At 34.1% G+C, this 14,370-nt stretch overlaps 3 protein-coding genes across 5 annotated transcripts; 2 read left to right on the top strand and 1 right to left on the bottom strand.

The window, feature by feature from the left end:
- The first annotated feature begins 1,964 nt into the window (after window positions 1–1,964).
- LOC112051975 (probable RNA-binding protein 46) lies at window positions 1,965–5,970 on the top strand. Of its 2 annotated transcripts, none has more exons than XM_024090847.2 (4): window positions 1,965–2,755; window positions 3,277–3,809; window positions 4,326–4,536; window positions 4,808–5,970. In XM_024090847.2, exons 1-4 carry the CDS (start codon window positions 2,090–2,092, stop codon window positions 4,955–4,957), a joined length of 1,560 nt encoding a protein of 519 aa, XP_023946615.2. In that variant the 5' UTR covers window positions 1,965–2,089; the 3' UTR covers window positions 4,958–5,970. The 2 variants fall into 2 exon arrangements, with proteins under 2 accessions (XP_023946615.2, XP_023946616.2); XM_024090848.2 differs by having other exon boundaries at window positions 1,967–2,755; window positions 3,598–3,809.
- A 1,393-nt stretch (window positions 5,971–7,363) lies between these two features.
- LOC112051972 (inducible metalloproteinase inhibitor protein) lies at window positions 7,364–12,924 on the bottom strand. 2 transcript variants are annotated; one of them, XM_052882710.1, is made up of 5 exons: window positions 12,769–12,924; window positions 9,508–9,699; window positions 8,489–8,662; window positions 8,137–8,181; window positions 7,364–7,673 (listed from the first exon to the last, which is right to left on the bottom strand). In XM_052882710.1, the coding sequence occupies exons 1-5, from the start codon at window positions 12,830–12,832 to the stop codon at window positions 7,420–7,422; spliced, it is 729 nt and encodes a 242-aa protein (XP_052738670.1). In that variant the 5' UTR covers window positions 12,833–12,924; the 3' UTR covers window positions 7,364–7,419. The 2 variants fall into 2 exon arrangements, with proteins under 2 accessions (XP_052738670.1, XP_052738671.1); XM_052882711.1 differs by lacking the exon at window positions 8,137–8,181.
- LOC112057480 (aspartate--tRNA ligase, mitochondrial) lies at window positions 10,165–12,244 on the top strand. Its single transcript, XM_024097953.2, has one exon. It carries the CDS (start codon window positions 10,350–10,352, stop codon window positions 12,210–12,212), a length of 1,863 nt encoding a protein of 620 aa, XP_023953721.2. The 5' UTR covers window positions 10,165–10,349; the 3' UTR covers window positions 12,213–12,244.
- Window positions 12,925–14,370: the final 1,446 nt, after the last annotated feature.

Here is a 14,370-nt window from a genome sequence, read left to right as displayed (position 1 = left end):
CATGTTTTCTTTTTATTAAATCCTGGTACCGAATTACAACATGACTTGGACTGAGTGAAATTCAGTTTTATATAAATCCCAGAGCAATCATGGATTTTTCAGGGTGAAATCCTCCATTCCAAATTTCAGCTAAATCCGTTTAGTAGATTTTGCGTGAAAGTGATAAGTCATGCATTTATACAAACTTTTGCGCTTAGAATATTAGTGTAATGCCTCACCAAGCATCATGAGCTCAACGGTAAGAGTCGGACTCGTCACCGAGATTTGGTGGTTCGATCCCCGCCCCGTTGGTCTATTGTCGTACCCACTCCTAATACAGTCTTTCCCGAATAGTTGGAGGTGAATGGGAATATTGGTGATATATAAAAGAGATGGCAAATATTCTTTTTTTTTTAAATAAACGAAATCTTAAATAAACTGCAACCCTGCTAAGTTAAAATATCATTTTATAAGCAGAACCTCGCGATTTCACCGGCGTAGGTCCCTTTGCCGTGGGAATACAAAGTAAAAATACGCCTATGGGACTCACAAATAACTAACCTATCCTAACAAGTTAGCCCGCTTCCATCTTAGACTGCATCATCACTTACCATCAGGTGAGATTGTAGTCAAGGGCTAACTTGTAAAGATTAAAAAAAAAAAAAAAAAATTATAACGTGGCTTTCTATTGGTATATATAATAATTTTCAAAATCGGTTCATTAGATCCAGAAATTACCCCTTACAATACCACAAACTTTACTCCTATAACATATTAGTATAGCTTAACTCTGTGCTTGTGCGTGGTTAATGCTATGGTTTTCAATAGTAAGGGGTTCGATTTCCAGCTCGGGTAAATGTAAGATTTAATAATTTCTAAATTGGCTCAACTCTGATCTGATGGCAGGGTTTGGCCATGGCTAGTTACCAACCTACCGGCAAGTCGCCTACCTCAAAGTGGTTTAGCATTCCGTTATGCCTTGTAGAAACCGTCAGTATGTTTATGTAGAATAAAAAATAAAAACACCTCAAGTAGGCACGCTGTCATTGTAGACTACGTTCAGATGAGATCGCAGTAACTTGCCATAAAATTAAAAAAATAAAATTAACTTGTCGATAAGTGAGAAAACGATTGTCGATAAAATTACAAACACGAGTTAAAATGGGAACCCAGGACCTAGCAGGCAGTTACGCCTGAAAAGACGCCTGATTTATTTATAGCAGCAAAGTACGCGCCTATTAAAATTGATATTTTTTCCGTCTACTTAATACTATTAAATTTTATTATACATAAAAAAAACATACAGCCAAAATACTAGGTACCTCATCATTTGAGAAGTGGGTAATTTAGGTAACAATATTTCTACAAGAAATCGTGTCAAAGACCCACAATTTTTGAATATAGAACGAAACTATTGTAGCGCCTTCTAGCTGTGAATTTTTGAATTATTAACGTGAAACCTTGTCAAATTAAGAACTTTCAAAGTTTATTGAATTTCTAATTAAGCTTATTATAACCTAATATTTTATTTCTAATTTTAAAATAAATCAAATTTAATTAAATAATACATTATTAATCAATTATTGTGTGATGAATTAGTATTTCGAAAGTCAAATGAAAGGCTAATTATTTATTCATAGAAATAGATACGGTGCTTAAGTTTAATTTAAAACTTTAACTTAAAAGGTTTAATTAAACTTATATGCAATTAAACACGTTGAAATCCTTTATAGAATAATCTAATAGAAGATTGATTTTATAACAACTTTTATGCGATACTTCCTTACTTTTAAATTAAAAATTACTTTTTATTTATAAACTAAAGGAAAATTGAGATTTAGTAAATTTAATAAATATTTTAATTCAAATCTATTTTCAAGAAATTAATACTTTATATTCTAACAGAATTTAAGTATTTTGACAAAATAAAAAGTTCGTATGTTGTCGATAATGTTCAAAATTATTTCCGCCGGTGTCGGCAAGTATAAAGACAAAGGTTTGTTTGTGCCGCCGCGCCAGTGCTGTTTTGAATTGCGGCTAGTGTTTGTGATTATTATTTCGTTTGCTATCGTCGTGTTGATCGTTGCGCTAGTGGTTTTATAGAGTAAATATGGTGGATCATAATCAAAACAATCTGTTGACGTTAAAATTGCTGGAGCTTATAAAGAAAACCGGCTACCCCATAGTACAACATAATGGGCAGCGAAGGACTGGACCACCCCCTGATTGGACCGGACCGCCGCCTCAAAAAGGCTGCGAAGTATTCATCGGGAAGCTGCCTCGGGACATTTTTGAAGATGAGCTCTTCAATCTCTTCTCGACTGTTGGTAAAATCTATGAAATGCGCCTGATGATGGACTTCTCTGGTTCCAACCGTGGCTACGCGTTTGTTACATACGCGATGCGAGACCAGGCCGCCGCCGCGGTCAAACAGCTCAATGGGTACGAGATAAAACCCCAAAGGTACATCGGCGTCGTCAAATCCGTGGACAACAGTAGACTTTTCATTGGTAAAATACCGAAAAACAAGACCAAGGAAGACTTGTTGGAGGAGCTCTCTAAATACGTAAAAGACATAGTGAATGTGATTATGTATAGGCATAGCTTCGATCGTAATTTGAATCGCGGGTTTGCTTTCGTGGAGTTCAAGTCTCATAAAGCCGCGGCGTTGGCGCGACGAGAGTTGGTGCCGGGATGCACAAAATTGTGGGACCAGGAGATTTCTGTGGACTGGGCAGAACCTGAGCCCGAAATTGATGACGAGAAAATGAAGAAGGTATGTGGTTTTCATTTTTGCTGGCGTTAATTATACTGTTAATATGTATCTACCTACACTTGAAATTCTTTTTGATTTTTTATTTTTTTCTTTGTTTCATTATGTCTAAGTTACCTTTCAAGCAGTGGCGTGCATAAGGTTGTCGATCAGGGTATGCACTCTGGAAAAATCTGTATTTAATAAGAGACAACTTTTAGGGTATGCAGTACTTTAATGCATGTATGAAGTGCACGCCACTGCTTTCAAGAAGTCTGAAAAATTCTCTTACGAATTGAGATTTTTTCAGCCTTTTCTTTGGAGTTCATCTCATCTTTGACTACTCACTTCGTAAACTTACTGTCTCTGCCAATGCTACTGCGGCTTTTCAAACTGACTTAAATTAAACATAGACCATTTAATTCAATAGTAGATTTCCTTACTAAGTAGATTCGTAATTATCAGATATTTGAATAGAGTAGACTATTTCTACAAAGAGCGGGTGTTCAACAAATGAACAAGTAGATTTTTCTTTTACATTACAGGTGAAAGTCCTATATGCGAGAAATTTCGCAATATGGACAACTCCAGATGTCATTAAAAAGATGTTTGAAGACGCAATAGCTCACAAAATTGAGCGTGTCAAAAAAATTTATGACTATGCTTTTATACATTTCTTTGATCGGAAACACGCCGAAGTAGCAATGGCAAAGTTGCAAAATGCAGTAATTGACGGAAGTAATATTGAAATACGCTGGTCGAAGCCTGTCGATCGCGATTTGTACCGCATACAGAAGCTAAGTAGAGGCAATGCGAAATTTAATAACACTTCTGATTTGGCTCAAACACTTATGCTTTACACACAGCATATCAGGAAGAAGGAGTATGCAAAGCATGTTGACTACAGCCCTAACGTGGAATCTGGAATCGGATCTGCGAATCACGGAGACAGCCCATGTGTCTCTCCATTTGATGTAAAACCAACATATGGCTTATGCGCTCCACCAAATGCATACTCCCCTGTACCAGTGGAACCATTTATGTGGCCTCCGACTAAACTAGAGTCAATATGTAAAAGGTAATTTTTTTTACATATCTATTTTATTTCTTTTTTTTTACTTTTATCTTCGGTAATTTTATATTTTAGGTGTTAAATTGACAGGGCTTACAGATAAAATTTGATAGTCGTAGCTTATAGTTAGACCAAGACCAATGTGGATAGATTTTGCTGGATGGCCCATTTTATAGGTCTTGTCCACTAGTACATAGAAAATAAAAGTAATTAAAGTGTTTTCAGATAGCATGGATATGGTGACAGTTACCTTGACGTTCATAATATACTCAAAGGCACAATTATCCACCCACTTATATATGATGCGAGTATATTAAAGTGGCCTCTGAGTATTTGTACTATTGTTGTGAAACGTGGCACTTTAACCAATAATATTATCTTGTTATGGGGTATGTACAGTGTTATGTATAGCACTGTAACTGATTGAGAAAAGCCTTTATATACCAAACTTAGCTTCTACATGTTAGGACTTGTTTTGTTGGACATCCTTCCTTCTATACTAACCTGGAAAATCTTTTCTAGATACATGTGGGCACCTCCGGTATACAAATACCAAAAGTGTTTGGACCATACTACTGGATTAGAGCTGTGGATGTGTTCTGTGGAGCTGCCACAGGTAGGGCCGCCGCTGTTGAGAGTACCTCGGCCCTTGGGACCTCTTTTTAGCAGAACCAGTCACTCCCTTGAGCAAGCTCATGTCGAGGCAGCGAATATCGCTCTGGACTTTTTAAATGTATGTATATTTTTTGTGAATTATTACTTGTATAGCTTGCTTAGTTATAATAGAGCTTTCCATTAGTTGAAAGAAATTTTTAAAAATCTGTTTATTAGCATATAAATGAATCTTTAGGATTTCTGTACCCAAAAGGTAAAATGGGTCTGCCTGTCAGTTCTATCTAAATATTACTATAAACTTGATTGAAATTTCAAGATGTTGCTGCTAAGAGAACAAATACGTGTGACTTGGCTTGTTTTTTATTTCTAATGGTGTTTTTATTTTACAGGTGCTGAAATTGGACTTCATTCAACCCCCATCGCAGCCAGTGCCGCCAGTATATGCTCAAATACCGTATGGTATTGACTACTCACAGATGTTCCCTCCAATGCAACCTCTACTACCATTGAACATTCAATCAGTATGGCCAACCTTTTAAATTCAAGTAGTATGTATGTACTTATTAGTGTTTTAATAACTAGATATTAATAGAATTCTATTTTTATATTGTTGAACAATATAACTAGATTTCCAAAATTTTACTAGTTTTTTTTTAAACAGAGTATAAACTTTACTCTAACTTTGTTGACTTTAGAATCATTTATCCTTATTGGTGACCAAAAAGATAAGATTTTTTTATTCACTTTGTAATTTATTTTCTTATTTTTATAGTATTTTAAGAATTCCAACAATAGCTATGATACAATAATTACTTATTGTGCTAGAGCTATTGATTATTTTTGTTAAAGTTAACCAATTAATTTGTTAAAGTTGACTATTTTAAAGGTACCTTTTTTGTTGACTTTATGCAGACCTATGACCAACTATTAACACAATTAACTTCATTGACCAAGTATAGTATTTTGTTACAATATATTTTGACCAAAAATAAATAAGTTTTGACCATAGGTGGTAAGGTACTGACAGTTGTTTTGCGTAAATTTGATTCTAAACTAATAATTTCTATTTTAATTTGTAAGTAGTGCAAATAACTGTATAAGAATTTGTAAACTGATTAGATGTTTCTATTTTTATTATTTTAAGTAGGTACATACAAAAAATGATTGTACAACAAACTATACTCAGAGGCACAATTATCCACCCACATTAATATGATGCGAGTATATTAAAGTAAGCGCATAAATGTGCCTCAAGAGTATATAACCTAATTAGTTATTCCTGTTTTAATTTGTAAGTAGAGAAAATAATTGTATTAAGAATTTTTTGTATAAGTAATTGTTTAAGAATATTTCGTTGATTTTAAAACTTAAAATAGATGATTTATATTATCTGGTTGTGTGACTTTGCTCTGCTATTAGTACAGAGTTAAAAGCACACCTTGTGCTAACTTGTGAATATATTATGTATATTCAGAGATGATGCACTTATAAAGTTTTGGTACATATTTACTTTGGTTGTGACAAATTATTCAATAAACATGTTGAATTTATACTTCTGTTGTTTCCTTTGGTTAACATTTTCCAGATTTATTTATGTAGGTATTTTTCCAAAATGGGTGCCAACCCAACGATATTTTATACTAGAGATATGGCACTAGTGCCTAATTTATATAATTGCTTTGTAAAAACTTGTATATACATAAAACATAGACAGGTAATTAGAAATTCAGATCACTTTTTGCGGTTTTTATAGTACAAAAGAGTACAAAATATCGTTGTGACAATTATCAGAGTACTTACTGTACTTATTACTACTTACCTACCTAAAAAATGTAGGTACTTCTACATTGTTTGAATTTAACAGTTGGTATTGTGCGAGTATACATTGTCTACTCTATGGTACGACTCAAGAGTAGAAAATAAATGAGGGCGCTGTAGTCATTTATAGATCAGTCTCAAATCTTAAGGAAACCCTGTGTAGACACCCACTTGGTACTGCAACTACCTTGATACTTGACATTAATGACATATATTCTTATTATGTATGAGATGATTCATTGAAAATAATAACATTATAATATAAATATTAAAATATTTTAATATTAATAACATTCTTCATGGTTTATTAAATTATATATTTTATTGTAATTATCCGAATTTCCACTATGATTATAATAAGAATAAGCTGTTAAAAACTATCAATATTGGTTGGTTGCTCTTTAATGACAGTAAAAGTGTTGTTGCCAAAGCGAATATTTTAGTTCCATTTTTATTCATTTCTACTCTTAAGTAGCACTATAGGTTGGTAGAGTTTGGCTAATGAAAGTAGAGACTGAAATCACCCGCCAAATTTCAAAAAAATCTGAGTAAATTCTTAAAATTATAGTGTAATTATTGGAATAACGGAGTTTAATATATACATTCTAAGGAGTAATTTATTTACAAATAAAAAAATAATTTAAACAAATCGTAAAACGCATGTTTATTGAATGATTTTTTAAATTAGGCGGGCGATTTCAGTCTGTACTTTCATTAGCCAAACTCTAGCTTCTGATATCTTCTATTTTTTCGTTAATTTTGTGGAATACTCAGACCAACTATAAAAGGACCTGACTCGCTAGACGTTACCCCGTTGTCAAAGTCTGACGTGCACAAGGTTATTGACTAGGGTAGACACTCTATTTACAAAATTGGAAAGTAGACTATTGCAGGCTTTGCAAAAATGGTCAAAAACTTGGGTTCCTAAGTAAACTTATACCTTACCTTCATACAATGAAGTTACCGTCATGTCTGCAACGCGTTTAGGGTATCTCGTTTAAGACGCTGACCGGTTGTGTGCCGGTTATGATTAGGTACCGAATACAATCTAATCTACAAGTAGAGGTATCTCATATTGTGACATATGAATATATATATATCGTTGGAAAGAGGAAATCAGACAAATATTTGATTTTATAATATTTAATTGCTATAAATTTAGGTACATACAAGCTAGAGGGGTTTAGTTGAAATCAGGTGAGTTAGCCAATTCTGGGCAATGTCTCATCGGCATACATGGTGACTTATCCTTCGCTCGTAAAAAGCCTGATTTGCAAACGCAACCAGGCTCGCACGGGGGGTCACTGATGCATTTGAACCTTGCAACTAGTGATATGCACTGATCCGGTGGACATGTTTTTTTGCATTGTTGATAATCTTCGTTGGGGCCGCATAAAATACTTGAAGTGTGGTCTTTATGTTCATATGCTGCTCTTCCTGGAATTGAAAATTGTATTGAACATTTGATTTATACAAATGTATATTAATATTCTAGAGAGATAGCTTGTGGGCTCTCTAGATCTACTAAACCGATTTTGAAAATTCTTTTACCAATAAGCTACGTTATTTGTGAGGTTCATAGGCTATTTATAAATTATTCAAGTAGGTGAACGGGAACGGGAACTATGCGGGCGAAATCGCGGAGCGTCTGCTATATAGTTGAATATAATTATCAAGTTTGGAGGAAAAGACAAAGAACGAGAAAAATAAACATTGAATGTTTCATCTGCCTACTCATGCAGATGGCTTAGCGGATTCTCATAGGTACGACTTTCACGAATAGAAATGTGTGATCCCCCGGAAAAATCTGGTATTGTTCAGTGTATAGTATACAGAATTACTGTAGAAATTTAACTGCAGTAGGTACCAATCTATAATAATGAACTAAAACAATGAATACCTGATCTAACTACATTCCCATAGCTCGCCTGGTTACTGTTGGGTTCTGCAAGAAATATAAAATATGTAATAATAGTTATATTTTTAAACATTTTTTTTTTAATTTTAAACATTAAAACTGGAGCTCAGGGCCTTGAGAACCCAAGCAACCGGCGGTCAAGGCTCCAGAGTGAGGAATCTCTGCTTTCAAGGATTACATTTCGATCCAAACATTATGATTCAAGATTGCCAATCAATCCACATTGTAATATTGTCGTGGGTGACCGGGTGTAAGCTCCATCCCCTCTGCTATAAAGAGAGGTCTAGCCCTGTAACAGGCCAATAAAATAACTTGAAAATGATGAAGCACTTACTGCAGTCATTGATGGGAATACAGACATCGTTATCGTTTCTAGCGTAGCCTTGCCTACAATAGCATTTCTCGTTGCATTTTATATTTTTAATCGGGCAGGTTTGGTTCAGTGTAGCACATGTGGTGTCGCAAGCACTGCCACAATTGAAAACTTCGTTTAATGCAAGACATCGATCTGTAAAGAGTAAAGATAAAAATATTGGCTAATAACTACTAGGTTGATATAGTTAGGTTAGGCCCATAGGTATAGATATACCTATGGGCCTAACTTCGAGTTAGCTATGACAACACTGAACTGCGCGGCTTTAGGTATAATGGAATAACCCCGGCGAGATATAAGACTAAGCCTTGTACTCAAAGCAGAATTTCAGTTCAAGTCGATTCGTTTGTTTAATTATCATGTAATTAATACTATAATACTTTTATTAATTTACTAGCGGACCCCGGCGGTATGGCCCGTCCCCGCGGGAATACGAAATATGGAGATAAAATATATCCCATCTTACTAGCTGATAATATAGCTTTCCTGTGGTGACAGAACCTTTGTTTAGTGGTTTAGGTGTGAAAGCATAACAGAAAACCAAACTCACATTCGCTTTTGTTAATTAGTTATGGATGTATGAGACTAGCCCTTACATCTACCTTTTTAAACAAAGAAATATCCTTAGAAGCAAAGAATTCCAACGAAATTTTATAATAATATTTTTTTTTAATAATTGAAGAAAATATCAATATCGATTAGATTACCTACGCTGACCACATACGGTCGCACGCGTAATTTTTAATTTAACCCATATAGAGTTAAAAAGGGGATGAAGTTTTCTAAATATAACTTCATTTTTCATGTTTTGAGTTTTGTAAAATGGACTATTCATTAAATAGAAAACATGCGAAAACATAAGAAGAAGGGGATGAAAAAGGAGTTATATCGAATTCCACGGTCGTCCGCTGTAATATATTATAATAATATAATTAATATTCGTATTGCTTCTTTTTTTAAAGTACTCGTTTAACACTTACCACACGCTTCGCTGGGCACACAGTCATCATCATAGTTTCTATAGAAGCCCTCCTTACAGACACATTTTATTTGACATCTTTTATTATTATTTAAGCAACTAAATTTTATGTCCTTATTCTGACAAGATTTTTCTGGAGGACATTCACTTACGCATCTTTGAATTTCGTTTTGGTGGGAGGAACACTGCAAGGCTAAAAATAAAACGTTTTAGATTAAGTAAATTAATGAAATAGTCAGTCTATTCGGCACATTTGGAACTATTGGGGTTACACTGTTTAGTATCTGGACTTTTTATTACACCTATGCGAGTATACTCATACACTATGACAGTATAAAAAAAGTTTAACCTCTTTCATTCAACGAATCCGTTATATATTCTAACCTTTGGACTTGTATTGTACTCAAAAAATCGTAATACACACATGTAATTTGAACACAATGAAATATCGTGTATTTAGTATAGACGCAGTTTTTATAAGGACGTTAGATTGTGATCATATACTTTTGATAGAGAAGTAACTTCTAGCGAGGCAGGTCCTAAGGTAATTGGTCTGAGGCTGTATCATAATAATCTATGAACGAATGATTGTATTTTTCGAATGGGCAACTGAATTTCTAAACGTTACTGTGAGTGTGAAATGTCATTGTCATGGCAGCTGTCATTTGCTATCCTATTTTGACAATTAACTTTTTGATTCAATTTCTAATTCGAAATGCTTTACAAAATAATTAATTTAAGCTTGCTAAAATAATTGTAAATAGTAGAATATTTACAATTATGAATGACCATTAAATCAAATAAGTTGATTATTAAGTTTATGGAACTTTTACATTCCTAACAATGTTGGGAAGAAGCATTAAATGTACAGGACTTATAAACAATTTATATAACATAAATAATAGTTTAAAGGTGCGAAATACTTTACAAACTATATTGAGGAACAATCAAGTTTTAAAATACCAACGTGCGTTAAGCACCCAGCGTTTAGAAATTAATACTAAAGAAACTAATCAAAAACCAGCTGATAGTAGTACATTTACGTATAGAACACATACTTGCGGGGAGTTAAGGTCAGAGCACATTGGTCAGGATGTAATACTCTGCGGCTGGGTACAGTATACCCGGCTATCGAAGTTCCTACTAATCCGAGACTCTTATGGACTCACTCAATGCATTATCAACAATACACTCATTGACATCAGTTCTCTACCCCTAGAAACTATAGTGAAAGTTAAAGGAACAGTTGCACCACGACCTAAAGATATGTACAACCATGAAATGGCAACAGGTGAGGTTGAAATTGTCATCAACAAATTGGAGATACTAAACAATGTCACCAAATTGCCGTTCAATTTACGAAACTATCAGAAACCTAAAGAGCAGTTGAGACTTCAGCATAGATATATTGATTTGAGGTTTCCCGAGATGCAGAGTGTTTTGAGACAGAGATCAAGTATGCTGCATAGGATGAGGAGGTTTTTGGTAGAAGAACATAATTTTGTTGAGGTTGAAACACCAACATTATTCTGCAGGACTCCAGGTGGGGCCAGGGAGTTTGTTGTTCCCACTCATCACTCTGGATTGTTTTACTCTTTAGTCCAAAGTCCACAGCAATTCAAGCAAATGCTGATGGCAGGTGGTGTAGATAGATACTTTCAGATAGCGAGATGTTACAGAGATGAGTCCACAAGACCTGACCGACAGCCAGAGTTTACCCAACTCGATATTGAATTATCCTTTACAAGTTTGGAAGGTATTATTAATTTAATTGAATTGCTACTAAGGAAAACGTTTGATGGTAAACTTCCAAAGTCACCTTTTAAGACTATAACTTACAAAGAAGCATTAGAAAATTATGGCACAGATAAACCTAATTTGAAATATGACATCAAGTTAAAAAATGTAAGCAATTTATTCAGTCATCCTTCTACTGACTTTGGTGCATTTGTGTTGCCATATAATAATAAATTGGGAAAACTTTCAGCTAAAAATAGAGAAAAGATTAATGAGGTAAGAAAAAAATATAATGTCAAAGTAGTTTTAAATGAAAAAATAACTAAAGAAGTTGGCCATGATATTAGTAATGAGATAAGAATTATTGCTGGTGAAACAAATGATAATATTTTGAGTATGGGTGATAAAGAAAATGTTTGTTTATGTTTGGGTGAAATTAGAGATTTTTTGGCTACAGACTTGAAGCTCAAAGGTCTTATAAATGTAAATGAAAATCTAGAGCCCCTTTGGATTATAGATTTTCCACTATTTGTTAAGGGAGAAGATGGTTTAGAAACTTGTCACCATCCATTCACTGCACCTCATCCAGACGATTTGCATTTATTAGATTCTGAACCCTTGAATGTTAGGTCACTAGCTTATGATATTGTCCTAAACGGCCATGAAATAGGTGGTGGATCTGTTCGCATACATAATTCTGCACTTCAAGAGAAAATATTAAACATGTTAAATATTGATTCAAGTAAGTTGTCCCACTTTATCAATGCTTTACAAAGTGGATGTCCTCCCCATGCTGGGATAGCTCTGGGCATTGATAGATTGATGGCAGTATTGTGTGATGCAGAATCAATAAGAGATGTGATAGCATTTCCTAAAAGTCATGACGGTAGAGATCCTTTATCTGGAGCCCCTAACAAAATAAGCAGTGACGACCAAAAGTATTACCACATAAAATGTTTGGAAACATAATTAAGATATTTTACAATAAAAATGGGTACCTACATGATTGTTTTATTTTTTAATTGACTTTTTATTTTACCTAACCAAACTATTGTACTGGGTGATTATAATTTTTTCTTTATAGGTAGACTAGTATTTGTTGACAGTAATATTACATAAACAATCTACAATTGTCTATTCAAAATTAGATCTTTAGTTTGAGTTCCAATAAGCCTTAATAGCTCTGCAGTAAATTAGTACATCACCGGTGTTTGTGGTCAGATCCCCGACCACTGGACTTTTGTTGTACCCACTACTTACTGTCTTTTCTAACTAGCTGGAGGGAAATAGAAATATTGGTCATATTTATTAACCAATACCAAAAAAAAGGAGGAGGTTCTTAATTCGTCTAAAACTTTTATTTTTAAAAGCTAAAACATGGAGCCAGTTTCCTTATAGTAAAAAAGTTATTTCCTTTAGGGAGACTTGCTCCCCTCACTAAGGGGTTAAAAGAAGATGCCAGAGTTTAATGCCTATTTAAGTTTGTAAGTAGGTATAACTGTTTGTTTATATAGGTATAACTTACTTCCAAATGACTGCTCCACAAACAGGAAAACAAATAAAAAAACAGACAACACTAGACGACCCATGACGACCGAGAAATAAACGTGTTTTGTTCTACGTGATGATATTTATATACTTACAGTCAAGATATTTATGTAAGTAGGTAGGTAGGTATCTACGTACTCGTAAAACGTGCTTTTGGTAGGGGTAATAGGAAAATACATTGTACAGTGTTTCCATTGTACTTATGTAGGAAGTGTAGGTACTTTTTACCCTAGGCTTAGTAAACGGGGATTTACTAAATTGTGTCAGCAACGTCAGTGCAGTGTCTGACTATATAGGCACAGTAGATATAATAAGGTATAGCCTGTATACAGTCAAATAATACGTAGGTACCTTTTATAATATTGTGTAGGTATACCTATATCTAACAATGTAACAATCCAAATATATTAAGAAATTAAATATAACGTGTCTCAACGCTGAAGGAAATCCGCATACCAGAGAATTTTCCTAGTTCTCTGCGTGTGTGATTGTGAAGTCTGCCAATCCGCATTGGGCCAGCGTGGTGGACTATTGGCCTAACTCCTTTTACTAAGAGGAGGTTCGCGCTCAGCAGTGAGTCGAATATGGGTTGATAACTAATGAACCTATACCTACCTTTATAAAGGAAACAGCCCGTTGGTTATACGAAAATCGAAATGATAACTACCACATGTAGGTAAAATGATATCAGTGTATAAGGACGATTTGAATGCCGTGGCAACTTTAAGTCCTTAGCTAGAAGGTACAGTTACGCAAGCAACCAATAAGCTATTAGCGACAAACAGAAACTTAAGCAGCTTTTAATAAGATTTTTATTTTTTATAAATAAGAAAGTAAGTATACCTAAATGATTTCTCTCGCATTTTTCTCATGTTTTTCTCATGTGAAAGAAAAATAAAATTAAAAAGCGAGAATTTAAAAAACAATTGGCGTGAATAATTCACACTTGATTTTTTTAAGAAATTCATTGTAAATTTGTGACCGTAACTTACATATTTTAAAACATTAATTGTTATTGTTGTCTTCTCGTGAGAATGGTGATGGTGGTTTGGAGATGGATGAAATTTTCAATCTGTTACCATCAAAGTCGAGACGCATTTACTTAAATACCTACCTAGGTAAAGTGGAGAAAACAACAACGAATGGATTCACTTACAAAAGAAGTTTTTTAAAATATTATCTCCCACGTGTACCTCACATACTCATTATTCATCTTCACAGTAGGTAGTCGGAAATTATGTTACCGGGTAAAAGCATCTCCCTTAATATCCAAAATTGTAGACTTTGTACATTTAATTTTCAATTAAAATAAATCATTGAATAGTGTACTAAACTATTCTATTTTCTCGCAATCGTAGTTAAAAGCAGAGTGTAACGCGTGGGGCTTAACCCATTATAAACTCGGTTTCTATTTAGCGGTCCTCGCCTTACGTCTCGGGCCCCGAAAATACCTCGTATATAATGGGTCTTTTTAGCCCCTTGTTTACTAACCTACTATTTTTTAATTTTGTCATTTCTGAAGTGAAACTCTATCTCTATTTTTAATATGATTTTTCCGGGAAATACCAGATTAAGTGGA

Source organism: Bicyclus anynana, chromosome 7, assembly GCF_947172395.1.
Source record: "Bicyclus anynana chromosome 7, ilBicAnyn1.1, whole genome shotgun sequence".
NCBI classification, from domain to species: Eukaryota; Metazoa; Arthropoda; class Insecta; order Lepidoptera; family Nymphalidae; genus Bicyclus; species Bicyclus anynana.
This window is presented reverse-complemented; position numbering and strand designations above follow the sequence as displayed.